Source organism: Thunnus albacares, chromosome 17, assembly GCF_914725855.1.
Source record: "Thunnus albacares chromosome 17, fThuAlb1.1, whole genome shotgun sequence".
Taxonomy (NCBI): domain Eukaryota; kingdom Metazoa; phylum Chordata; class Actinopteri; order Scombriformes; family Scombridae; genus Thunnus; species Thunnus albacares.
This window is the reverse complement of record NC_058122.1, coordinates 16893128-16921020: the sequence shown is the minus strand read 5'-3', so window position 1 is coordinate 16921020 and position 27893 is coordinate 16893128. Positions and strand designations below refer to the sequence as shown.

Sequence of the window (27893 nt, the reverse complement as noted above, 5' to 3'; positions counted from 1 at the left end):
TGGTGAGCAGTTATCTCATCCCCTCAGCGCTGCTACAGTCTGCAGGCTCTCAGTACAGTACAACAGGAGACAGAGGGGGTGGGGGAGAGTGTCTTGTATCGTAAGCCCTCTCATGTAACATGTGCAAATTTACGAGAAGCGAGCAACGGTGAACAAGGCGATGTATTTTCCCCCATTAGCCTCGCCGATACATTCAGTTGACAATCACCTCGATAAAAAGAGAATAATTTCTTCACCTCTGCCCTGCGGGCTCTCGTTCTGACCCGGCGGAAAGTGCTGTCCATCACACTAGTCAAAACAAAAGGAAGAAAGAGTTGATGTTAGGGATTAACATTGTATAAAATGTATCTAGTATTAAAGAGACAGGGGCAGTACAGTAGATAATCCTCCAGCTTGGTGGCTGATATCCAGCTGAGTGGCTGTTGTTAGCCAGGGGGGCCTGGATGGGGGAAGCTGTCAGGGAGACTCTGTGGGCTGCCTGTTGGCCTGCCTGGTGATGCCAGGTGAGAGCCAGATCAGGGCAGGGTTGGGCCTGTGGGTCTCGGCCAGACAGGTTGCAGCCTCTTGTAGGTGCTTTCATAAAGAGCCCCTTAGGCAAAATGAACAGCCCAGTGGATGCAACCTGAGCCAGGTGTGCCCCATCCCCCACACAAATACATAAACCACTACATAATGGAAATGTGTGCTTGCATACTCCCCGCCGCTACCATCCACTCCACCCCCTTTATTCGCAGACATGGCAGGTAAATTAATTGGCCGTGAGTATGTAACGTATATGCCGAGATAAAGGTGCGCTGTCTGGCCAAGGCGTAGCGTAACGGCCGTAATGATGGTTCTATTGTGTTGATGTTGAGGGGGGTAGTTAGCGGCACAGCCAGCAGGGCCATTGCTGGAGGGCTGGATAGCCTCTGATTAATTGTGGGGAATGCTTTGAAGTGACACCTAAGTGCAGCAGCTCACAGGCTAATAGCAATACCATCAGTACAGGGAATGCTCCTTCTTCCTCAGTCTTCATTAGCTAACATTTCCCCAGCACTTTCTCGCCACCCTCCCCTCACACGCCTGCCTCATCTATAGAGAGCCTTTAGGAGCTCGCAGGTTTTTATTTTTGCAATTGTTTCATGATCTCGCTGTCATTTCTCTCTGTCATGTTTGGTAAAATGGGAGATTTTTTTTTTTTTCTTGAAGGCACCTGGAAAGGGAAGGCAGAGAGGCCTGTATTCATAGAGCTCCAACGCACAGGTGAATTGTGGCACAGTCTAAAGATTCATGGGATTGATGTGGCACAAGTGGGACATGGTTGGGGACTATTCCCAGGATCCATTTTGATCTCCCATACTGACAGACAAGCTACAGCTGTGGGTGTGTCTGTGAGAGTGTGTATGTGTGTGTGTGTGCATGTGTGTTTGGGAAGCCAAAGCAGGGAGGCAGGGTTGGGTCTGTCAGCTGTTGGAGTAAAGTAAACTATTAGTGGTGGGAGAAGGCAGTGTTTCCAGTGAAGAATTAGAACCACTTCTAATTGCAGTGAGGTTGGGCTATGATTACATGCTGGCTAATGCACTGACAGACCTCTCACTTGGCTGGCTCTCAGAACGCTGCTGAAATGGATGAATGCCTTTTGGTTATACAGCATAATGGGAGGGTGTGTGGACACACGTGTGTGTGTGTGTGTGTGTGTGTTTGCTAAGTGTGGGTGGCTGCCTGTGTGTATCTGTGATTAAACTTGCTTTTAAGAATGGTTCTCTCAGTTTTTTGCATGTTTTTGCTTGTATACGTGTGCGGGATTTGTGTGTCTGTGTGTGTGTTTTCTGTGTGATAACTGAGCTCTGCTTGTTTCTTGAGTGCCTGTCATTATTTGTAGTGGAGGCAACTCTTCTTTCCAAATCAAAACTCAGCTGGCGCAACTGTCTCCGAACAGTATGGAAGAAGAAGTGTGTGTGTGTGTTTTTGAGTTTTTGTGTATGCATGTGTTATATTTGTGTATGTGTGTGTATGCCCACGGGAAAGAGCAATCAAAGGAACTGTGTGGTGGAGAGATCGTATAAAAGGAGTGAGAGAGGAAACAGAGTGGCAGGCAGCTGAGAGGGCATCATGTGGGGGTGGACGGGGGGCTGATGCAGGTGCCTAATTCTACCTCAGCCCTGGGCGTTTTATATTCCATCCATCTCACTCTTCTCCACTTCTGCACGGGACTGTTGGGGGATATAGTAAATCCATCTGCTTCAACCACAACGATGATTAGCTGATATATCTGTGACAGTAATCGGAATAACAACATGCGCAGATGGATTTATACAGCATTATACTGTAAGTCTTTTGAGAAGCTGTGTTTATTTTTCCCCTCGTAATTTTAATTACTCATTTTTTGCTTGTGGAACAGCTTGTTCTCAGGTGTGCAGGTGCCCCTGTTTTCGAGAAGCTGCGGTTTACTGTTTTGCTGGCAAGTGCTGTAAATCACATCGCATTCCCAGCATATGGATGACAGTTATGGGAGTGTATCTGCTGTTTCTTCATCAGCCCCTTAGGCCCGTGTTATCTCTCTTTTTTTTTTACAAGACAGAAGGAATACAGACATCATTGTGGTTTCTCCGGAGGTCGGGAGGTCAGAGATAACTTTCAACACAGTAACAGGAATTTTGTTGTGTGCATCTATGCAGATTACTTCCTGGGTTAGTCATGGGTCACAGATAGGCAAGAGTGTTTCAAGAACCACCAAAGGGATAACATGAGAGTCCTATAGGAGGCATTTCCATGAGGGGGGGGGGGGGGGGGGGGGGGCTTTCGGAGGTCAGCAGTGGTTGCTAAGGTATCATAACTGGACTTGGTAGTGCACATGTGGGCTCATATGTGGTTGTTAGGAAACAAAACAGGACATGTGTTTGGATTATTTTGGTGATGTGGAAGGTCTGTACCTTTGTGACTAATGTGTGACAGAGCAATGAAGTATTAGGAGAAAAGTGGTCATCCTTACCAGACCAGAGTCGTCTGCACACATGGAAACTGGATGGATCAATACCACTGGCATGGTGGAGGTGGAGTAAACTATGCAGCTGTGGGGGAAGAGAAGACAGAATAGTTAGGTACACTTCTTGTCTAAAGAATTTTGTCATGAGATGGAGCATCATGTGATGGTGAAGCAGATGTCTGTTATTTTTGAGATGGAATTTTACTTATGCTGTGAAATCCGCATTGTACTAAAGCCATTTTTTTCTTAGTGTGTGTGTGTGTGTGTGTGTAAATGTGTATATCCCCATTTGACAGATCTTCTTTCAGAAAGTGGAGCTGCTTTGAGGATCAATACTGACACACTGTCTGCACAAGTACACACACAACACACATACACACACATTTACGCTCACTGTCTCATCTGTCAGTTGACAGAGTTTTCTCCAGCTCCGTGGGTTCTCTTTCCAGCCAAGCAGATGGTGAACATTCAGAATGAAAGCAGATCCTAAGTCCTTTTGGACCTCCATCAATCCGCCAGTCTCTGGGACCGTCCTGTACAGGGCTCAAGTTTCTCAGCACTGACTTCCCAGCTTTCCAACCACAGCACACATATGTCCAGTTGAACGGCAGTGCTTTTTAATCTCACATCCAGCAACAGTCCACATTCACTCACACAAACACTTTGGAGCTGAGAAAGGGCTGCTGACAGTTGCTCCCATTGCTCTCTCCTTTTGCTCCCCACCGACTCAGCAGACACCTCCCAAACCCAGCAGGGTGCCTCTCTCTACGTCCTTGCCCAGTGTGTGGCGCCCCACTGCGTGCATATTGCAAATGCGCCGAAGAGCTCATTTCTCTCATCTTCCCTCGTCTGTCCGTCCTGCTTACCTGTAGAAGCAGCTGTACCAGCCAACTGTCCCCCCCAGTGCTCCACCCTATGTGTTTTTATGTGACAGAATGAACAGGATTTATTTCAACACACATGCTTGGACCCTTTAACAGTGCTGGTTTGAAGGCGCGCCACTTTGAAGCCTGCACCACTCTTAACTGTAAGTGATTTTACGAGGCGTGCTTCTCTGCCAGTCAGCCAGGCCAAGCGCCACAACCAGATTGGTAGAGAGCAATGGGGATGCCATTCCAGCACACACCATCTGGGAGCATGTGCAAGGAGGAAGGGAGAAAGTGTGTGTTCTTGTGTATGTGAGTATTCACATATGTGTAGGTGTGTGTTTGCGTGAATGTTAAGGGAGAATGGTGGTTAGCGCTGGCTGTGAAAGGGAAAAAAAAAGTTTAGCTTTTTGAGGGAGGCCTCATACTGCCCCTGCCCGCGTCTACTGATTTATGGGCTTGTGAAGGAAATCTCTCATTTGTCACTTTTCATCTCTTTTCTCCACGTCATCCTTTTTTTTTCTTCCCTTACTCTCTCTCAGTGGAATTCAGCTTTCCCCCAAATCTTCCACTACTTCTAAAGACTGGAGTAGAAGAGAGTATAAGGAAGGAAGGGAAGAGAAACGCAAGGAAAGCAGCCAAGAAGAGCCGGTTTTCTATCTGGTTAAAACCATGCCGAACAAAAGGCTTGTCTTAGCGGATATGTTTTAGTAAATATTCATAGGTGTTGACACGCCAGCATAATGTATTTTGTTTGTGGTAAGGATGCGTGTCATTAGGCAGTATATACTTTCTGCCTGTAAATAATTCAAAGCACTTGTTACGGTGCTGTTCCTGCTGCACTGTGGTTTGAGCATTATTGTTGGAAATAGAAGAAGAAAAAAAAACACACTGGGTCTGAATCTCCTGTGCAACACTGTGTCTCTGTGTGGAGAACATTTCTGGCCACAGGGACACAAGCACACAGGTTTGCTGCTAATATCTGCTAGCCAGTACATTACCGCACTGAGGTCACAGTCAGGTCAACTGCAGTCTGGAGCCTTAGCGTGTGTGTTTGGTTTGTGTGTGTGTGTGTGTGTGTGAGCGTGCGTATGAATGTGCACTCTTCATGTGTTTATGTGCCTGTGTGCACCTTACTCACTCAGGTGCTGGCTATAAATCTGCCTCACCCTTTCCTGGCCCGCTGAGGGCACAGCAAGAGTGGTCGGGGCTTCACCCTTGTTCAAAGCGGGGGAGGAAAGAGGAGGAGAGGGAGGGAGAGGGTAAAGGGTTAGAGGGGAAGAGAGATAAATGAGGGAGGGGGCTTAATGAGAGCCCTGGCTCACATGATTATGGGACTGGCTGATAGAAATCAGGATCTTTCTCAAAGAAGTCAATTAACCCCCTCCCCCCTTCCCTAATTATGCATGGATTGCTCCACTGGCTCTTTACTGATAGGGCTGCTCAGCTCAGCTCAATATGCAGACTCATGCTGCCTGAGTCTACAAGGAGGATGTGTGTGTTGCGGGAAGCATTCCTCAACCTTTTTTTTCAGAATCTGTTGGCAGTCTGCTTTAAACTCAGGGTTTTTCAAAGCCATTAGTTACCCCATCCCCCCTCATCCTTCTTCTCACCTGACAAGCAGAGAACCAGTACCGGGTAGAGCCAGGAGGGGGCTCCACCCCTGGAGGCCTCTGGTCATTAGTGCATTAGAGGCTAGATGATGGCTGAACTCTGTGGTCAGAGTAAATAAGCAGTGTTGTAGAATGTCAACACAACCAGGCGGCTCCTTCACAGCACCCAGTGTTGACATAACTGCTCTCTTATCTGAGGAGTGCAAAGCCCAGCCCCACAATAGAGCACTGTGCCAGAACAAATACAGTAAGGAGATAGAAACCACACTCTCCAACACATATCCACACACACACAAACACACACACTGACTGTGAGGGAATGTGTCGCATGGCACCACAAGTTAAAGCTGCAGCTGCTGATGCCGAAGTCAATACAGCTCAAAAGAATGCATAACTGATAATGCAGGACTATACAGCGGGGATGTAATCAAGTTTGCTTCCCATGCAGCGCCAGATTTTCCTGCTTCCAGACTGCCTGGTGTTCATGTGAGCTCATGAAAATAATGGGGTGTTTAGGATCTCAGTAATCTGGGTGATGGACCTGGACTCTGCTCGCACCGCTCAAACTGGCAAAGAATGAAAGCCGGCCTGACAGTCATGAGACGAGCTCTGCCATCGGGCTAACATGAATGAGCAGTTTGTGGAAGTTGCAGCTGTAACTATTACTTGTGTGAGTGTGTGTCACAGTGAGCAGACAGAAAGAAAAAGAACAAGGGAGAGAGCAAAGAAAGAAAAGGTTGCGGTGGTTTGCTTTTCAAGCCCGTGTTTAAGTACCTGTGTCATACTTGCTATGTTTCTGTGTCAAAACATTTCACTAGACCTTCTTCCCCTCATTGCCTCGCATCACCCTAATAACTCTTCTTTATTCTCCTTCCCTGTCTCTCCCTGTCCCCCTCTGCCTCCCCCTTCCTCTCCATTATGGCCTCTGCCAGGTCTAGACTGAGCTTGGCTCGTGCTTGCGTTGTGATAACCTGCTGAAAGCTGTTGCTCTCCCGTGGATATGAGGACACCCAGCTGTGGTTTCTCTGCGCTACCTCTCCCTTTAACTCCATGGCCAGCTATCATCCTTACGCAGAATCCCCCAAATCATTTCACTGGTCAGGCCTGTCACATAGCTTGAGACTTTCTGGCCCAACATGTAGGCGCTGACATGTTTTATGGCCAGCAGAGCTAAGCATATATTAAAGAAAAATAGGAAAAGCCAACATGTGCGCTCATAGGCACACTGTTCAAAGTCAGTTTAATGGTTACTTTGGGATGTAAGGTTTTTATTTGAGACCCAAAACACTGCCAGTAGTGCTATTGAGCATGGCCAGTCGGAAAATATATGATTTTAATTTTCATCCCACTAACATAGTGGTATTTTTGTGTGCCTTTTCAGTGAGTGTGTATCACTGTGTGCATGTGTTTGCGAATGTGCTATGGCAAACAAGGCGAGCAGCTGTAACACATCTGTTAACTCCGATCAGATGCTGCAAGCCTCTCGTAACCCTGCAAGGCCTCCCGCCTCCTCTATGCCATTTCTGAATATGACCTGCAGACAAATAGAGTGAGGGGAGGGGTGGGGGGGGGGGGGGTAACACGTGACCGTCCGGCCCACCTGTCCAGCCGACTACATGTGATTACTGCAACAAAGATAGACGACTGCAATGGTAGCTGTGCAGCCAACCAACCAGACAGACAAGCCATGAGCAGTTGATCAAGATGATATCCCCCCCCCCGCCGTCTCCCTGGTTTGACCTTGGATTGTGCCTTTTTTCGACTCCTAGCTGTTAAGACCCACATCAGTCTAACCAGCTGGAAAAGGGAGAGTAGAGGCTTTTTATGGCTGCCCTGCTCTATGTTAAACTCATCTGCTCATGTTCGGGTGAGGATGACCTTCTCTCCTCCGTACAGATTGCAGAAAATGCTCCTAATTTTACTCATCTCTGCTCAAGTGTGTTGCTGCAGATGTTGTGCAGGCCCCGGCAGCGGCATTCCATGGATGACCAGTGTCAACGGTCAGGAGACATAACTCAGCTTTGTCAGATGAATTTTATAAAAGAATTTACTGTGTGATTTGGCTGACCTTGTATACACTTGAAAGTGTAGGCTGCTACAGTGGGAAAAAAAAAGGTGTTATCTGCATGGGCTGACTGGAGTATTGTCCTTAGACGCCTTGCAACAATAGAAGTGAAGGAGAAGCACATGTGATTATACAGCGTGTTCTTTACAAGGTAATACTGTATATCATTCGGCCTTGGCTACGCAGGTGCCTTCCCTCCCCTTGTTTGTAGGTTATCAGAACAAAAATGCTTGCATTTGTCTTGGCCAACGCTACAAGAATTAAACATTTCTCCTTTGTTCCCCTTGTGAACCAATGGCAAATTATATTCAGGGCTGCAGAAAGACCTTGGGCTGGCTGGCGCGGCGGCTCTCGGCTCCGTTATCTTCACTGTTCTGTCTCTGTGTCTCTGTGCCTCTGACAGGCTACATCAGACAGAGAGAAGCCAGAGCAGGGAGCTGCCTTCTGTTTCTCTCACACACATCACTCCAGGACTTTATCATATTACAGGCCAATCCAAGAGAACTCAGAGGACAGCAGCAAAGCAGTCTCTTCAAGCAGGCCCCTGATGTCCAAAACTGCTCTGCATGACCTAAAGGAGGCGCCGGGCCACAGATGGAAGAGGGAGGGAGAGAGGACGGGAGGACAAGGGAGAACAGGACATTCCAATGAGCCCTGGTTGCCAGTAGAAAGCTGGGATGCTGATTTATGGGCGGTTCTGACGTAGGGAGGGGTGAACCTGTGACTCCCCATAAAACAAGACGTTCATTACCCTCCCAGGCCTCAGGAAAACTAATGGACGAACAAGAGCAGAGAAACAGAGCGCAAGTAGGATGAGGGAGTGGGAGGGAAAGCGGTTTTTAAAAACCCAAAAAATGAAGAGAAAGTGTTTCCATTTTGAAGCACACGTGTGACGGCAACTGAGGGAAGAGAGTGAGGTGATGAGGGAGGACAGAAATATGGAGCTGAACAGCAGGGGGAAGGAGGGAGAGTGATGGAGGGATGATAGAGAGGGTGTGAGGATGGAAAGGGAAAACTGAGAAGGGGGATGAGTGATGGGGCTCCAAGGAGCAAAGGGAGAAGAGGGGATGAAAGTGAAAAAAGGAAGACAGCAGTTAAAATCTGCCTCAATGAATCGAGCTGCTTGCAGATTTATGTGGTGTTGTGGGTATCATTATACATCAACCAGAGGAGATGGGGAGACTCAAGCAATGTGATGCCTATGGGGTTGTGTGTGTTTATCTGTGTATGTATCGCACCGCACTTTTATTCTCCCTCCTCACGCTGCTCATGTCTCCTCCAAAGCAAACTGACTTCTGAGTTCGACAGAACACACTCGCCTGTGGTGAAGTAACATCCACCCACATCCACTCTCCACTTTTCCGAGGCCTATCTATCTAGCACCGCTGGTTGAGAAAAGAGAGGGTTAGACCACCCAGGACTGGGTAGTCAAAGAGCTGCTTTGATGTGGCACAGGCATATGTGCAGTGTATGGATACAATCTCTGCTAAAACACACTTGCAAAACACAGTTTTACTGCCTCCTGTGCGGCATCATTACTCCTCGTCACTGGAGCGGTGGGATGCTCAAAGAGAGAGAGAGTGAGAGAGAGGCAGCCACCTCCTGCGCCAGGCAGTGCCAGGCTGAAATACTGGAGCCGTATGGTCACCCTGAGGGAGCCGAAACCTTCCCCAGTCTAACCACATCTCAATTAACCAATTAAGTTCAAAAGTTAACAGAGGACTAATTAGAGAGAATAGTGCTGAGCACTTGTTTTAATCTGCCATTTTCCCACTACCAGGCATGTCTGTGTCCGTGACCTGGCTGGCTAAGCTCTGGCTGCGTCGGCTGAAACATGGCACGCAAGCCGCCGTTAGTCACCCATCCATCCCCATGGCCAGAACATAAAACCAGTGGATTTAGACAGATCAGTCATCAGCTGTAAAACAAACCAGATCCAGAGCATTCCATGTGATGTTTCCAGTGGAACAGGAGAACCATGAAAATCCCATTTTTGGATCTGGAGATTGAGAGACCTGCAAGAGAATGTTCAAAAGTGGAGGACAGTTTTTAGTCATATCTAATGTGGCTATTTCCTGTTCGCCCCCTCGTATTTGGTCCTGCAGATGGGTTTTAATGGATGCCAAATAGGAGGTTTAGTGCCTCGCTATTGGCCTGCTGGAGCCTCTTTTTAACACCATCATATTAAATGACTTGTGTTTAGGACTTGAGGCTACAGCGTGCTCTTCTTGTTGACAATATGCCTCAGGCACAAAGTGTTTGTAACTTACCACTAAAAGTACAAATTTTATCCCTGTGTTCAAGAGGAGGAGGGGGAGTTGCTATATTGGCTGCTACCACCAATAAAAGATATGTGGGCTGTATGACACAATTGTAGTGGGGCTGATTTGAGCCCCGCAGCCAAATGCAGTGTGTTTGGAATCAGGCTGACAGCGAGATAGAGAGAGAGAGAGGTGAGAAATCCTTCCTTGACTCTGCTCATTTTCCAGCAGGGATATCTTTGTGCTCTTTTTTTTGGGGGGGGGGGGCTTTATTTGAAGGCCATGACAATTTAAGTAGCTGTGTATGTATAAGTGGTTCTGTGTGTGTGGATGAGAAAGAGAGTGATACAAGTCTTGGATGTCAGGATGCAGTTTGAGGGGTGAAGGACTCCCCTGTTGTATGTGAGGCCCTGGAGGATTTCTTTTTTCTTTTTTTTTTTTTTGAGGGGGTGGGGGCTTTATTTGAGGGCCGTGACGATTTAAGTTCCTGCATGGTTGATTAGCTGTATGTGTACGTGGTTCGGTGTGTGTGGATGAGAAAGAGAGTGAGAGAAGTCTTGGATGTCAGGATGCAGTTTGAGGGGTGAAGGACTCCCCTGTTGTATGTGAGGCCCTGGAGGATTCCTCCCCCCTTCCTCTCTTTCTCCCCCTCCTTTCTTCAGCCCCCCTTTACACTCATCTCTTCCTCTGTGAGATCCACAATGCTGGGAAGAAATGTGTCATTAACAGGGGAGACCAAAATAATGTTTATGGGCTCATGCAGCACTGAAATCATTTTCCATATCAGTGCAACTGCATGGGCCCTGTGGGGGAGTAAATCTGATTTTCTCCTCCCTGTGCCAATGGGAAACATCATGGGAAAGAAAACAGATTGGATTGTTAGAGAGATGGCCTGACGCAGCTGTGGGCGGCTCTTTTTGTGTTTGGGTGTGTTGCTGTGTGTGTGTGTGTGTGTGTATTATGAGAGACTAAGACAGAGACGACTAGAAAGGGAAAGAGAAAGAAAGGAAGGAAGGAAGAGAGGAAGAAAGAAAGAAAGCAAAATAAAAATGTGATGTTTAGCGTGTGTGTGTGTGTGTGTGTGTGTGTGTGGATGAGAGAATGAGATGGATGAGCCCCACTATGGTAATCACAATTTCATGCCTCAGGAATAAAGAGCCGGAACGCAACAAACGGCCCTGAAACCCTCTCATGTAACAATGGGTCAGTTAACAAGCACACTCACCAAAGTTTGGACAGATAACAAATGGTTCTCCTTGAGGAGTGTGTAGCTGCCCTGTATACAAAGAACAAAGTGCTCCTGGCCCTGCAAGCTCTCAGCAAAATATCAGGCCTTTATTGGCCATTCCATAAGAAATGCTTGCATTTTTATCTGAACCAAGAGACAAAAAGGCGATTGCTTTAATAGGTAGCATGGAGGGGGATTTAATAAAGTAAAATGCTGATGGAAATAACAAGATGGTGCTTGGAGAGAAAACACACCGTAATGAGAGTCCAGTCCAAGGAAAACTACTCTGGTCTGGTGTAATATGTACTTCCTGTTACATTGAATTGAAAGCAGAGTTTAGCGATTTTGTGTTGTGACATTGCTTTTCTTGTGTGTGCTATTAAATCTGTGTTGTGGGAGTAGGGAATGCGAGTGTGGGTGGGTGTAAAAGGAAGGTAATGGGCCTTGAGCTCATTTGTCCTGGCCTGGTCCTGCTGCTGTTTCGAATCTGTCCTCCCACCTCCTGTGTCCCAGCCTGGAATGTCTGCTTGCTCTCCACAGATGAAACCAGTGACTCAGCACACTATTGCACTTTCACACGGATCACAGCCAGCACTCCCAAACACAAGTCCAAGAGACAAGCCCTAAGCTAACAGACCTTACTTTTACCATCACTCTTTGTCCATCCATTAATGTCCCAGCTACTGTACTATGTCCGGTTTCCTTTCTAGTCTATCAGTAGCTTTAAACCTGAGTCACATCCCCTGCCCTGTGCTTCCCCCTTCACCTCTTCACCCTTTACCCCAGCTTCCTCTTCTTCCTCCCGTAGCCTTCACCCACACCACTCAACCCCCTCAGCAACCTAACTTTGACAGTCACAGGTAAACGACAGACTTCCTGGCCTGCTCCTTGGCAAATAGCTGCGCTGGTGCTGTGTGTCCAGCTCTTTTATTTACTGTGCCCATAAAACGGCTCTTCAGCAGGAACACTTTCAGACATCGCTATCTCTACCTCCTGCCCCCCGCACCACTGTTGGAACAGGAGTGATGGGATTAGAGTTGGAGTCTCTTTTTGACAATGATAACCCTCTGCAAATGGGGCTTTATGAATGATTAATTGTGGTAAAACTGAGGTGGAAACCCCCTTGGGGAGGCTGGCTAGATAAAGGCACACATGCTATGTCAGAAGAGCTGATGTTTTTGCAGACTCCTGAGAAAAAAGGTTAGAATGAGGATTGACAAGGAGAAACATATATTGGTGGGATGTGAGCATGTTCTTTGACATCTCTTCACCCTTCCTAGAATAAAATATCCCTCAGAGACATTTTGTCGTATCTGTTTTCTCTGTAGCCTGTGTGGACCCATTGTTGTTTTCAGGCTCCCTGCCAAACCAGGATGAGCCAGTTGGACTAATTTGTTTAGGATTAGAATCTCTTATCCCTATCATGTCAACTTCTATACTGTATAAACAGCTGGGTGAAGTGGGTGGGGTGTTTTAGCTGACCTCCCCGAGCCAATTTTATTTGCATAGCACTTCTGCAAAAAAAAAAAAAAAAAAAAAATCCCAGAATCCCTTTAACCCCGCCATCAATCGCGAGCGAGTGGCTGACCACGAAGCCACTCTGCAAACACAGGCTGTCAACTTCAGCGAGACGACCACCACACAGACACACACACTCACACACACAGAGAGAAGCTCACATATGCTCAGCGACACACACTCCCACACACTCTGCTGCTCGTTCGCTCTCGAAGTCTCTCACGGTTCCTCACGCCCTTATCTACACGTCTAAACTCTTGCCCCTTACACTTCCCCTGGATGTTGCCCTGTAGTACAGACAGTCTCTCTCACTCTTCCTCCGTTAATTCTTCCAACTGCTTCTCCCGCTCCCTTTCCACTTCTCCCACCCCCGCACTGACCACATCCACTAAACTCACTCCACAGGCACGCAGTGTGGAGAGTGTCGGAGGCGTGCGCTGCTGGCACTTTCCCCCACCCCTGCACTGGGCCCAGCTCCAGGACTGGACCGCCTGCTCGCTCTCTCTCTCCCTCTCCCTCTCACTTCAGTACGCTTCTGAGCAGACCAGCCTCCTACTGGAGATGTAGAGTGCAGCCCACTCTCTCAGCCCCGTCATCCAGTCACCCACCAACCCAAAAAGACAAAGTCTGGGAGTGAATTTGTAAAGCAAGGGGGTAAGCAACCAAAACACAGAAAAAAAAAACAAAAAAAAACAACAACCTTCTGCTACAGTTGTTTCCGAAGTGAGGAGGAATTTGGCTACCAGTTGAGTTAATGTTTTCAAGATGACTTTGACTGTTTGAAGGAAATCCCCCCACTTTAGTAGCCATTTGAAATTCCTTCTGCGTTTTATTGTGAGGAAGTAGGCGCTGGGTTAGTCAGCGGCCCTCCAGGGTAGCGTGTGCAGTCTGTCTGGGGCCACTGGTGTGTACAGTTGCCCGATCCAATCCAGTTTCCGTGTGTTACCAGAGAGGGTCTAAAAACTTAGTTGCGTTTATGAGTGAATATGTGTGTGGAAAGTCTAGCTGGCTTCTTTTTGGGCGTCTGAATTCCTGGGCAGAACATGGAACTGCATCGGTAGGAAAGTCTGATGAGAAAGACACTGAAGTGGGAGTGAAACTCTCTTAACAGACATCCTCCTCGATATGTTTTTACTTGGTAAGTAAACATTCAGAATGTCTTTTTCTTCCTCTTTTCTGTCTTCATTCACTACTCCCTGTTTTTAGGTGTCTATCTTATATCACTCAAGTGTTAAAGAGCCAAACCAGAGATTGACAGGTTTGGCCACATAAACATAAAAATTCCTAAAGGCTTGAACAAGAAAACCTGTCTGAAATCAGTAATCCCATTCTAATATCTTACAAATACATGTTCTGGCGTCTTGTCTTGCTGTGTCAGAGAGTTAAAGTAGTGCCTACTACAGCTACTGAAAGCAGCCACCGGATTTAAGCAGCTCTTAAGATAAGAAAAGGAAAGTGTTTTCTCTTTGATCATCTAACTCTCACTGATACTGATTTAATTTATTTAAGACAAGAAGGCAGGGAGTGTGTGTTTTGTCACAGGACATGACAGAGGCTGAATATGGGAGCTGTAATCATTCAGGGTGCGTTGTGAAGAGCTACAGAGCCTGGCTGCCACATGGCACTGACCGCTGACTGTGCAACCTCAACTGGCTTGTGTTCATAGACTCCTTCTACTGTGATAGGAGGTCTTATAAAGTAGTAGTGACTGTGTGTGTTTCTCTCTCTCTTGGCATTTTTTCTTCTTCTTCTTCTATGATCCCCTCTCTGGCGCTCACTGATCACTCAGCTGTGGAGAACAGGTTGATGCAGTCACACCTGCAATTTTCTCTCTGTCTCTCTTCTTCTCTTGTCACCATCGCTCACATGTCTCGTTGTCTGTCTGGTGTCCTTGTCTAGACAACACATCCATCCCTCCCTTCAGGCTGCCATCTGCAGATAAGACAGAGGGCTGTAGACTACCTTGGCTCGTTTTTCAAGAGCAGACAGGGAAATATGATGCACAGTGAAATAATTGTACTTCATCTTCTCTTAGACAATAGCCATAGTTGTAGAAGTACTCATGTATGTGTGTGTCAGCGCTTAAGCACGTGTGTGAATGGGTGTGTGTCCCTCCAGAAGGAAATCTTGATCTGATTCCCAGCATTCAAAAGAACAACGTGTTGTGGGTGGGTGCTTGTTGTCTTCTCAGCTTTTTTTTTTCCCATCACTGCTTGGCCCACACATGAATCCCTTTACATCCTATTATTGTATAATTCCTTGTTAAGACACCAAACAACCACTCACCCTGGAGTTACATTAATGGGTAGGGATGCTCATCGGAGCAGATTAGTGACCCAAGCAGGGTAAAGATTATGACGCCTCCCTTCCAACAGCCTACCAATTGAAACTGTATTAGATTCAGGAGAAAGGTGTGTGTATGTGTGTTTGTGAGGCACACAGGGGTTTTGCTGGGGTTTCAAGATAGGTTGGGATGGCTGTTGTTGCTGAGCAGCACACTGACCAACTGCATCTGCACACTGCTGTTGTAATGGCCAGCATTCAGTCTCCTTGCCTCAAGCTCTGTTTCTCTTTCGTTCCCATGACAACTGAGCCTTCATTCTCCCTGCTCCGCCTCCCCGCCTGCTGCTTGCTCTGGGCCGTCCACGGGGGCCTCAGCCTGGGCCCATATATATGTGTGTGTGTGTGTGTGTGCACGCATATGTACTTTTTATGGTTGTGCACAAACCGGACTCCTTCACCCTATACACCCACACTGGACCAAAACAGTAGCACTACTTAACAGCTCCATCTCCAGAGGTTCAGGGATATTTGTGTGTTTGTTTCTGTGTTTGTACAGTTGAACCCATCTGAGCACAACTGTGTGTGTTTGAGTGTGTCAAGGTGGGATGTTTAGATGTCAGGAAGGGAGGTGGGGTTCCCCCATCCCAATGCTCCCCTCTCCTTTAATTCTCTAATAGGATTAATCTCCATCGCTGTCAGGGATCGGCGCCGATTAGGATGCACATGACCCGATTTTCTTAAAGGCCCATACAAGTGCACCGCTGGCACCACTTAAGAACCGGAGAAATAAATAAACAGCGTTTCCAGAAAAAAAAAAAAAAAAAAAAAAAACATGGGCAGAGAAAACACACAAGTTTACAAGGAGCTGGCTTAGTGGCAGCAGGCTCTGTAGATCCGTCATCCTTTAATAAGCTGCTAAATAAACAGTTGTGGCGAGTGCAGCACGGATGCTCTCATGCCTCGGACCTTCACTCCACTTGTTCTGCACTGTTTTGGTTGGCTCCCAAACTGAAACTGCCCCAACACCAAGGCAGCCCAGCCCACTTTTATAACCTGTGTGCTTTCTGACTGACACCTCTGATTCATTAAGCTTTAAATGGGTTCAGGGCTTACGTCCATAGATTTAATAGTGGTATGAGAGCGCTTAGACTGTAAGAGGAGAGAGAGAGACGGGGAGGTCTGAGCAGCATTATGCACAGTTTATTTCTCAGTAGGAGGCGAACAACGGGACAGAACACAGAGGGAGGGGGTCACTGACTGTGAGTGACAGGTTGTGGAGTCAGCAAGAGCCAACATGACAGAGGTGAAGGTGTTATTATTCTGTACCCACTATGGCTCACATTGGAGCAGTGGTCAGCCTTTCTTCCAGTCCAGTCCATATGGCCAAACTGGATCAGTGAGAGGTCTGATCTGGTCGTGTTGTGAGAAGAGTTTCATGTATGAGTTGATCCGAGACCCTCCTAAGGTTTTCCTTCAATCCCCTCCTCCCCTAACATCAGCTTAAACTTCAAAGATCTCCTTGCTTGACATCCAGACATCCCCTTTTCATGTTTTGTCCCTTTCCTCTCCTTGTCTTCCCGGCAGACGCTCTCTCCCCTCTTGGTGTGTGAAGAGGGGCTTCGCCGCTTTTCTCCGTCACTCGCGATGTCTCTCTCATTCAGTCTCTCTCTCTGGGGCGAGGCTGTTAATAATGCAGGAGGATTAGCTGATTTATGTGAACCGGAGGCGCTGAGGAAAGCTAGGGTTCCTGGGGGGGCGACGGGCAAGAAAGAGGGGACGAGGAGTGTGCAATGTGGAGGGCGGTGCCATACAGGAGCCCTGGGTGTCTGGATGATGGGGGCTGGATGTGTGCCTGGCAAGCACACTGGCCATAATCCATCCTCCACTGCCGCCGACCCCCACCCTGCCCCTCCGCAGAGATCTGCCAGGAGCACTCTGCGGGGACAGGGGTGATAGGAGTTGGCAGCACAGAAGGAAGGAGGGCTGAAAAGCAGAAACACATGGATAGTGTAGCATCAGCCTACCTCACAATACATCCCATGACAAGTATGATACCGCTGTACCACCCATTCCTGAACGGCTAAAAGGCCTCCTAAAGACATTTTAAGGCTTCCTCGTCCTTTCTATGTGCTTTATCCTTCAAATGTTTATAAAAGTAGTGGTTGTTTTCCATTTGTTTGAGTGCATGTGGTCTGTATTTTGTCCCTAATACTGCATGAGAAAAACTTCTTTACTTTCAGTTTGATTTTATTTTAAACAGAGAAAAAAAAATTATAGCAGACTTTCTCAGCAGCAGTAATTACCAATAATTACTGAAACAAGGAACATAACACACTTTCCCTTTCAAATTTCAGAGGTTATTTTGTGTTGTAGTATTTAATGTGCTAGTTAAACACTACAGTGATTGTTATTGTTTTTCCATTAGTTTGTGATAGGCCAACATGTGAACACACACACACACGCACAGGATTGGTTTTTATGGTGGTTTACGGAAGGTTAGGGATTGTGGGGGATTTCCACCTGTCTGGGGCTTTGGTGCAAACTGTGACAGAGGTGTGTCTGTTCATTTGTGAAAATGTGTGTCCATGCCTATTTTTTCGATGTGTGAAGTGTCTGTGTGTGTGTGTGTGTGTGTGTGTGTGTGTGTGCCCCTGCATGCTCCTGTGCTATGGCCCATGAGCCACAGGCTATTCAATGCAGGAGCGAGCAGCAGACTGATGGGTTTATCCCTGCTGTCTGCCCAGAGGATGTGCTCACTCACTGCCTGGCTGATTAAGACTTCCACACAATTGTTCTCACACTCCCAGAAAAGGATCGATTCATGTTTAGACTGATTCATGCTTAAAGAAAATCAAATCAAACAGCGCTCCTCATAAGATCAGCACGTCATGAGGGGCTGATAATGAATTTTTACCATGTTGCTCTCCCTTATGTTTTCACAGCTAGCTCTGTGTGCACAATGTATGATACACTAACATGTGTGTTGGTGCAAGTATGTGCATGTGTGCTCTCATCCAGGCATCTTCATACATATGCATGAGACTTCACGGCAGTGTGACTTGGGGGAAATGAATGTGCAAAGAGCCGGGCACCCGGGCCCCTCTCTCAAGTGCACTGGCGGGCGCGTAATGGGAATGCAATTTAAGCAGTGGTTAATCAGTGTGTTTTCTCTGGCTTGCCCAGCAATGCATAATAGACAATCAGCCCCCAGTCACACAGGCGTTGCTACGAATGGTCAATTACTCATCATAGTCTTGTTAAACACACAGTTCAGCCAGCCAGGGACAGATTGCTCTGCTGGTGCCATCATTATGGTAAAGAACAAAGCAAAGCAATGTTATGTGTCAGAAAAAAGAGAGACAGCGGGAGGGAAAGAGGAGACAATGAGGGTTGGGAAGAGGCATGCACACAGTGTATATCTTCTCATCGAGATGGGACAGAAGAGAAGAACAGCAGAGAGGAAAGGGTCACTGTGACAAAGCGGAGGGAGGAAGGGAAAAAGGAGTAAAATGCCAAAATTGAACCAAAGAAAAAAAAGATGACTGGATTATCGAAATCCTGCAGAGAGAAAGGAGAGAAGGGGAGAAAGAGAGGAGGTGAAATGGAGCAGAGCAATAAGAGAGATTGAGGGCATGAAAGTGAGAGATGGAGAACATAAGATAATGGAAGGATGGAGAGAAATTGAGAAAGGGACACTGGGGAGCAGGAGCAAAAGTGTGTGAGAGCGAGAGGGAGAGAGCCTGAGAAAGTGTGTACTCAGCTGTGAGATGAGACCTCTGTCTGCCCATGGGGAGAGGCGGTGTGAGGGGAGAGAAGACGAGAGGAGAGGACTCTGCTGTCAGTGAGGGGGAGGAGAGTCTCACACTCTCTCTCTCTCTCTCTCTCTCTCTCTCCCTGACACATACACACACACACACACAGACATTTTCACTCATTCACCCTCGCCCCAGGGCAGCGATCAGATCTGCCCGGCTTAATGATTCCACCTAGAGAGCCAGTGGGCTCCAACCTTTCGCATCTACATCTAGATCTCATGCAGGTTTTTTTTTTTTGGTTTTTTTTCTTTTGGTCACACTCATGGTCACGGTGTAGACACACTCCTCTAATTCTAACCATGTTTTCTCTCCTTACCTTTTTCCCTTTGGGAATGCAGGCAGTGGATTGATGGGCAATTCCTCCGCCTCCTTCATGGGGACCTTTCTGGCCAGTAGTCTGGGTTCCCCCCCTTCCCACCCGTCTCACCCTTCCCGGCCGCCCTCCTCGCCCTCCTCACCTTCCTTCCGGGGCGGACCCCATTCCAGCGCCTCGCAAATCTGGTTCCCCCATTCGCATGAAGGTACCTCAAATCACACATGTACACAAACACACAGCCTCACCCCCTCATCTGACCACACTGTTTGGATGAGGAGATATTCATGTCTTGGCAGCATTAGGGCAAGAGCTTTGCAGGGTGTACTGTTACTCTGATATTGTTTATTTTTGGGCCGTGTTAGCTTTCCACTAAAGCACGGCTTGTAATCGACTAGCAAGAGCCAGGCTCCCACCCTTTTATTTACGCACCAAAATAGGCCCAGGCCCAGCATGTTTTGGGATGGAGTGCTGTGCCACGGTTTCTGGATGGGGACACAGAGTCAAAAGTTCAGCCAAGGAATCTTGCGGTATTCGATTCACGTCAGCAGGAATGTCACTCAAGGCTCTCTGAAGCGGCGCTCGCAAATAAAAAAAGTTGCAGTGATTGCAGAGCTTTCAGCTGGTGTCTCCATCACAGCTTAATAGGGTGGTTCCCACCTAACGCTCAGCATTACAAAAACCTGACTAAACACACACACATGCTTCTCACATTTCTGCTTAGATACAGCCAGGAAGTCAGACAAGGATAAAGCACAGAGATTAATCTGTTGGGGATGACAGATAAATGTAAAAATCTATCCAGTACCACCCACTTATATATTATTGCGGCGTCTGCTTTTCCTGTGACTTTACTTCTGTCACTTTTAGATTTACATTTTCATAATCTTTCCCTAATTACACGATGTGATGGCCACCCAATGCCATCAAGTGATCCACAGTCTTTGAAGTTGACGGACTCTTGTTATTTCAGCCCTCTTGCATTTATTTACTTATTTTCTAAGAATAGCCCAGCTGTTAGTCCATAGGGGGATGCTGGTGGGGAGTATTTGTTATTTGTGGTCACTGATCAGCGGCGCCCCAGTTGCATGATGTGTGGCTGAGGCTGATTGGGTGTGCTGCAGCTGAGATTCTCTCCGTTGCCGAGTATGTGAAGCCATTGGATGCCTCGCAGACACCCCCCCCCCCGCCATCTCGCTCTCATGCCCTGGCCACCAGGGGTTGAGTCAGTGGACAGCTGCTACAGTGGTGAGAATAGGTGAAACTCTAGACTTCTTCAAATAAACATGGAAACAGGAGGAACAGCTTTGAATGAGATGTTAGCTCTAACATCAGCACAATCAGACATTTTTTTCCCCCTCAAAACTCAATTTGTGAGCATCAGTGTTTCTTTTACCTTATAGTTTTAGGGTTTCATTGTCAAAGATTCTCTTCTTTTGGAAAAGTAGAATAATATTAATAAGAGTGATGATGATAATGCCAAGCCTAATAAAAGTAATGGAGGTGATTATGACTGGGATTATTACTCAGTTGGCAATGGAGGCCATTATCTCTATTGCAGTTTAATTGCATATAACGCACTAAGAGCATGATTGAATCCAGACTGTTCATCAACCACATTCAGCTGTTCCCTCCTCAAGATAATTGCATATTGTCTTTTTCCTGTTTTGCATAAAAAGCAAGTCATCAAAATGAGCGGCACAATTACCCAGACTCTCGCCTCCTCTCTCCGGGTGTCAGCAGAACCCCACCAGCAGCAGAGCAGGCACTGACTTGTGCGTGTGTGTTGGTGCATTAGTGTGTCTCTTGTAACCTTAAAGATATTCTCTGGATTTTTAAATTTTTTTTCGCCACTGTGTTTTTTTTTTTTTAAGTGGTTGCTTGAATGCAAATTCAAGCATACTGGCTAAAATTTGTATTCAAAGATTATTGTATGACCCTAATGTCTCAGGCATATATACCTGTCATGGTGCAGGATGTCTTTGTCTCTACTGTTTTTCTGACATATTTTACAGAGATTAAAGAGCTAAAAGGCATTGAGCAATACATAACAATGATCTCATTAGGCACTTACTAACCAGTCACTTGCTGTGGATAAACACTTTCCTAGTGGACTGTAAGTGTATGTAGCAGGTTGAATCATAGGCATATTTAACACAGGTTATTTTTATTTCATTTTTACCTTTTATTAGGTAAGTCAATTAAGAACAAATTCTTCTTTCCTACACAATGTTTGCATGCTGTTGGAATGGGAAGTCTGCACAATCATGTCTAAATGACTTATTTTAATAATAATAAATAATAAATGTTAAGAAATGTTTCATCTTAATTTTTGTTGGGTCTACGACAAAAAACACAATGATAGATAAACAGTACATATGGCTTTGATTTGAGAAAAATGCAATTCCTGGATCTGAACTTGAATTAGCACCAAAACCTAATCACAAGATCCTTGGCTGAACCTTACTCTAAATTTAATAGAGATGTCTGACAAAATTTCCAAATATTCTACTGACTAACAGAAAAACAAACAAGCCTGAAAACATAACCTCCTTGGTGTAGATAAAAATATGAAAAATAGGCAATGAAATTGTGCATTACCACCAACATCTGATAAATGAATAGTTTTGACAAACTTATTTTTTCTCATTCATATATCTTTCTGTTTCTGCTATTACTACTAGCCTACACCATAAAATGTGACTTGATTCTTGAGTCTTAATGTTAACTGATTGCAATCCCTGGACTGTTGTACACAAACCTTGGATCAAATTACTATTTTATGCTCATGCAGTTGTTCTTAAACAGAACTTAAAAGATATTATGTCAGATATCAACCATTCTGTCACTCTGTGGGGAAGACTGGAAGATACTGATATTAGGTATCAGTATCCACTAAGCTATCAGAGCTATTTCTCCTAAATGTCACTCTTATTACTAGAAGACATTGAGGAAGACCTTAACCGCTGGAACTTAACAATTTCTTTAATAGGAAGAAAAGCAGCAGTAAAAATGACCATACTACCACAAATAATGTCAATAAAATAATGTTTTTCAATGACACCCCTTGACCGTAAATAAATACACCCCAATATGGCACAATCCAGACTTTCAAATTAAATATAAACCAATAATATTTAGCACATGGAAACAAACTATATTACACATCTGGGACATTTATTTGAGGATGGCTCACTGATACCACATGAAGTGCTCAAAAAGAGGTATGATATCAATGGTAACCTTTCACGAAAAAAACCCTCTCAAAAATCTACAAGATTCTGTTAAAAACTGATGACAACCTCACCATTGCGACCCATAAACTGGGAAAAAGACCTAGCTGTTAAATCGATATTAACTATTGGAAAAAAATCTGCAATAACACTTTTTCAACGTCCTCAAACACTAAAATACAACTCGTTGAGTATAAAATCCTGCACAGAGTACACTTCGCTCAACAGAAAATGTTCAGAATGGGATTCACAGACAACAACATTTGCACACACCGCACACTGAACACCACAGACGACTACTATCATGCCACCTGGCTCTGCCCACCCATTCAAACATTCTGGACAACTGTTACTCAGAAATTATCCTCCATTCTGGGTTGCAGCATTCCAGTCTCCCCATCCGTATGTCTCTTGGGAGAACTCTCCTCAGTTGAACCGCCACTCAGCAATGAACAGCCAACTTGGATCGCCCTAACAATCGCAAAGAAAACCATTCTACTCAACTGGAAAAATAGACACAACCTCTCAGCATCCCAGTGGCTTAACCCACCATCTATTGGGTATTGTCTAGTTCTTGTCATATTTTCTCACTTTATGTCTCAACCTCTGTTCTGTGTTTATACACTAAAAAAAAAAAAAAAAAAGATAGTATGTCTATGGTAACACCTGTATTGTCTTATTGGTTACTGATATACAAAATAAGTCATCACATAGTTTGATGTGACAGACAGCTGGCTAAGCAGAAGTACTTTGACCATGTCTGTGAAAAACAAGCTGACAATCATACACCAACCCACACTGTAAATGAACTGTCATTTTCAAATTTATCCAATTAGGAAAGAGTTTCCACAGCTCACTTTCTGGGGTGTGAAGGCCAAGTCAGAGAGAAAAATATGTTTTCAGCTAAAATGTCCACACTAATCTCCATGCTAATGCAGACTGTTTAGAGAAAGTCAGTCATGCATACAAACCACATTTCTATTGAAGCATGAGAAATAGCTGAGTGACAAGTTAAGCAAACCTATAAATAAAATCACCTCATAATACTGGTGGTATGGTCCTTTGGATCAAGATAATGTTGGAAGAGGGAGTCAGTGAATGTGGTAGAGAAAAGTCTTGTATTGACTTTAAGATGCAGCAAGATGACTTAAAGGTCACATATTATACTCCTTTTCGACAAGTTAATATAGGTGTCTGAGGTCCCTAAAACATATCTTTGAAGTTTTTTTGCTGAAAATACCACCGAGATTATGCATACTAGCATTCATCTATACCCCTCTGTTTCTGTCCTGTTCTGGATGGGCTGTTTCTGTGTCTATGCAAATGACCTGCTATCCTCACGTCCCACTCTAGAACTGGCTGTTGCTTTCCAGCCATGATACAATGCAAGATTATATGACCACAAGAGGAGAGATTGAGGGCTGTTGACAGTATTGATATTCATACTGGAACTGCAATGGTAGCGTCACTAATACTAGTATTACAGTAACGCTAAGTGTATCTGTGGACCAGTGTGGAAGTATTAGCCTCGGCTTGACTTTACATACAATGCCATAACAGGCCACTACAGCTCTGAGCAAGTTAGCTTACTGTGTGCTAATCAAAGTTACACAATGTTGTCAAGCAAAGGAATTCCTGCAGTTTGACCATTTCTTTTTCACACGTTTCACCGTTACCTTCACAGCATGTCTATCATTAACATAACATTACAGCAGCAACACACACATACCGGTGAGGATCATGGTGCAAAACAGGCTAATGTGTAACAACAAAGCTAGCTAAGCTAGCGCTGCAGTTCAAAGTTTCACAAAAAGCAACATGAAAAAACAGTTACCACCATTCAACCTACTACTGTCATCATTTTTGTTGGCTTCAAATGAGGCTTAATGTTCACACAGTTTCTCTTGACTGTCCCTCAACAACATTAGTCAAAAATTGCTAGCCATATTAGCCAGACAACATGCTAACGCCAAGTTCAACAGGCTTACCTTGCTAAATAAACAGTAAAATAGCATAAAACATGGCAAAACTTACAGCTTCCAAGTTTGAGGTTGGGCCACAGACAGCTAGTATCGATCCATCACACACACATAAAACAATTTTCCAGTCATTGTGGGGACATTTCCATCAAAAATATAGTGAATCCAATGGGTCTTCACTTCCTCAGATTATGAGAGAATAGACTGTTGTGTTGGTTCTTGCAACAAACAACAGAACTTTGATTCTGTTCAAAATTTGATTAAGCAGGTTTCAGCGGGTGGGGATCATCAGCCTGCTGGGGGGAGATCTATGTTCAACAGATCCCTGACGTCATAAAGGGAGCCAAATTTAAAGTGTTTTTGCACACACATTTACTGAAAGATGAAACAGGAGAAAAAGAGAGAGGATGGTCTTTTCTCTCTAGACATACCATGGACACATATTTATGTTGAAAAAGTGCATTTTGCATAATATGAGACCTTTAATTAGAAGAGCACCAGTCCAACCTGAAATAATGGAAAACCATGTGGAAGACATGAAGGATATATGGAATTTATTTTTGTTTCATGTATTAATTTGAGGAATGTTACAGCCTCCTCATCGGTCCACACAGATCTGACATTTTTGTCTGCCACCATTTTTCTTCTCTAAAGCAGAGCAGAAGCTTGAAGGATGTTTAAGTCACATGCTTCATGTACATCATGATTTATCCACTGTTTCCATTGCACTTTGTCAAACAAGTGTAAAAATGTTTTTTTTGTGATATTTTCAATTTTTTTTAAATTTCCACTCAGGTTTTCTTATGCACAAATTGAAAAAGTGCATAAAAACACACAGAGGGAGAATGTGTAGTGGCTGTATGTGATTGTGGGTGCAAGAAGGGGGAAAAACAAGTAAAAAGCAAAGAGGGTACTGATGCAGAGTACTGACTGCTAAAATAAATGTAATGTAAAATGTTTTTTATAACACCTGGTAAAATGGATTAGGCCCACTGAGCTTTTGAAAGATTTATTTTCATGTTTGGAACAGTTTGAGTAAACCCCACTGAATCAGCTGAGTAGAAAAATTAAAAAGGGGGAAAAAAAGGAGAAAAAAAAAACTGTGGGCTCCTGACAGGCCTGAGGCCAACTGGCTGCGATCCAAATGACTTCTTACATTATGCCAAAAACAATCGCAGCCTCCTATCTCTGTCCACACATATAGACACACATGCATGCACACACACAATTGCCTCCATACACCTGTCTAATCCACTTCTGTTTGATACGCCTTTCCAAGCCTATCTTCAGTTGTCCATCTTTCCTTCTGTGAGCAGTTGCTAGCTTTTCCTTTTGTGGGATTTAAGCTGCACCCCCACCTCTCCTCTCTTCCATACTCCTGCCTCTTTCATTCTCCCCCTCTCTCTCTTTCTCTTGTGCCAGCCTGCATCCCTTCCTTTCAATTAGTCAAACCTGAAGAGATCCACCACAGTACTGCCCCTCCTCCGCCAAACATTTCTCATCTCTTCTCCTCTTCTCCTCCCTTTCTGTGTCTTGATGGTTCTGTCACTTTTTCTCAATTAGCGGACCTGACAGGCAGCTCAGCCTGCTCCTCCTCTCCTCTTGGTCTTCCTCTGCCATGCTCTCTCTCTCTGTCCCTCCATCTCTCAAGCTCTGAAATGTTGCAGCAATTTTCCCAGAGTCAAAATACAATTAGGCATTTATGTTATTTTGCCTTATAGCAAAACGGAAAAAAAACGTAGTCCTTCATCAGTAATTATATGGGCTCGTTTCTTCAGAGCAGGTATAAGAAGAGTGGATAGGAATGGAAAGAGGATGGCTCTTTGCTGGAGAGAAACGACACACTGTCGTCTGCCTCTAATTCAGCAGGCTTAATTCTCCTCTGCCTCTAGGTGCTGTTCTATATCCAGCCCCCTTCTTTGTCCTCCCTGTCGGCCTGCTTCTCTCAACCCACCACGCCGTGAGAAATACCTTCAGAACTTCTGGAAATCCCTCCCTGGGATGCAGCTCTGTTTGTTCTGCCTCTTGCCCCTGCTCTGCCCGTGGAAAGCAGGGCATGCGCTGTGAACTCCCCTCCGTCATTCACTTGCCGATGCTGACATGTTTATGTGTGTGTGGAGGGAGAGAAAGAGAGCGAGGCTGCTGTGCAGTCAGCAGACTGCACTAAGACCCTGCTCACGTCGCCTGCAGCAGCAGCAGAAGCAGCAGCAGAAGCAGCAGCTTCCCTTGTCCTGGCCAGATTAATGGCTGAATGGGCTCCGCCGTGCCCAGCAGTCCCCCTCTTGCCGCCCCAATGGAGGGCATGCTGAAACTGAGCGGGCTGGCATTATCGGGCACAGCCAGACCACGCTGTGAAAAGGGATTACGCCGTCAATCGTCACGCTCACAAACAACATGCTGCCGCAGAAAAAAAGCCCCTCTCCCAGCTTGGATAAAGACTGCCAAACAGCTCTCTGCATTTCTCCCTCCCAAAATCTGAGAAAAACGTCTTGCTTAAACAAAAGATCCCCCCTCCTCCCACTGTAGATGAATTGGCATAAATGTGTGTGCTTATTAATCATGACAGCAAAGGCAGAGGCAGAGACAAAAGGGAAGAGAGAGAAATGAGTAAGAGAGGTAGAAAAATAGGTGAAAAGAAAAAAAAGAGAGAAAGTGAGGGTATGTAATTATCACCCCATTGCCCTCCTCAGAAAGCAGCACCTCCTGTGTTATTGCAGGGCTGTTTGCCCTCTCTGTGCATTTCATTAATTAAGATGGGAGGATATGGAGGCCGCTCTGAGGCGAGGTCATTAAGCCCACCACAACACTCCTCCCTCCCCAGAGCCGGCTCACAGCACCGGTCCCATTGTTCTACCAGCAGAAAGTGAGACATTCAACACTCGGAGCTGCTGTAAAAACCACGGCACTGCATAAACACACACACACATACACACACAGCCAAATGAACTGCATCTGTGCTTTCCGGGATCAGGTCGTACGCTTGCCAACACAAATACGTCTGTCTTTCATTTAGCTTGTACAGCCATGTTTTCCTCTCTTTCTCCCCCTCCTCCTTCCTTCACTCCGCCTATGAGTTGTGTTTGGAAGTGAGGCTGGAGGGTGAGACAGGTGCAAAAGCAAGGAAAAGGAGATGTGAAGCACCTGGACTTCTTTAGATGACTCAGAGGTCACTGAAATGCTTGTATGTGGTGCTGGTGGAAAGTAGACGATCTGTCTGTCTTAATCACGGTTACAAGGATTAAAAAAGAAGCACAAACACAAAATTACACTACATATCTCTGTCTCTTCTCTTTATGTTTTTATGTTCCTCCTTCTCTTTCCCTCCCTCCCTGAAATTGGTTCACTCATGGTGGCAGTGCAAAGAGTTAAGTTTTCTTTTCCTTATTTCTGTACCTTGTGCGTCACAAGTATCACATCATATCATTAAATCTTTCTTGCAATGGTGTGAAATAATTCATTAATAATACAAGATAGGTAGAAAGATAGGTCCAGTCAATTCACATGGATTTGTTTAGATGTTATATTTACCGAATGCAGTGGAAGTGGGTTGTCATAGTGATGCTCTTTCTTTGTCCTAATATTGTGATGGGCTTTCATCTCTATCCATGTTTTCTCTCTCCTCCACCTTCAAAGTCCTTTGTGTTTTTGAATGTCCCGTTGCAAAATGAGTTTTGTGTTTGGTTGTGGTATAATGTCCTCCAGATGGGTTTGATGTAATAAGCCCAGGTGTGCTGGCTTACAGGCCCAACATCCA

General features: G+C 45.5%; 1 protein-coding gene across 5 annotated transcripts in view; it reads left to right on the top strand.

Moving 5' to 3' along the window:
• The window catches only part of LOC122967804 (BAH and coiled-coil domain-containing protein 1), a 66628-nt gene that overhangs the window by 11540 nt on the left and 27195 nt on the right, over positions 1-27893 (top strand). For 4 of the 5 annotated variants that reach the window (XM_044332628.1, XM_044332629.1, XM_044332630.1 and 1 more), the window contains exon 3: positions 18953-19135. In XM_044332628.1, the coding sequence (XP_044188563.1) occupies positions 18953-19135 (183 nt within the window). Of the gene's footprint in view, positions 1-10830; positions 13655-18952; positions 19136-27893 lie in introns of those variants that run through there. The other variant, XM_044332631.1, reaches the window with a different exon arrangement.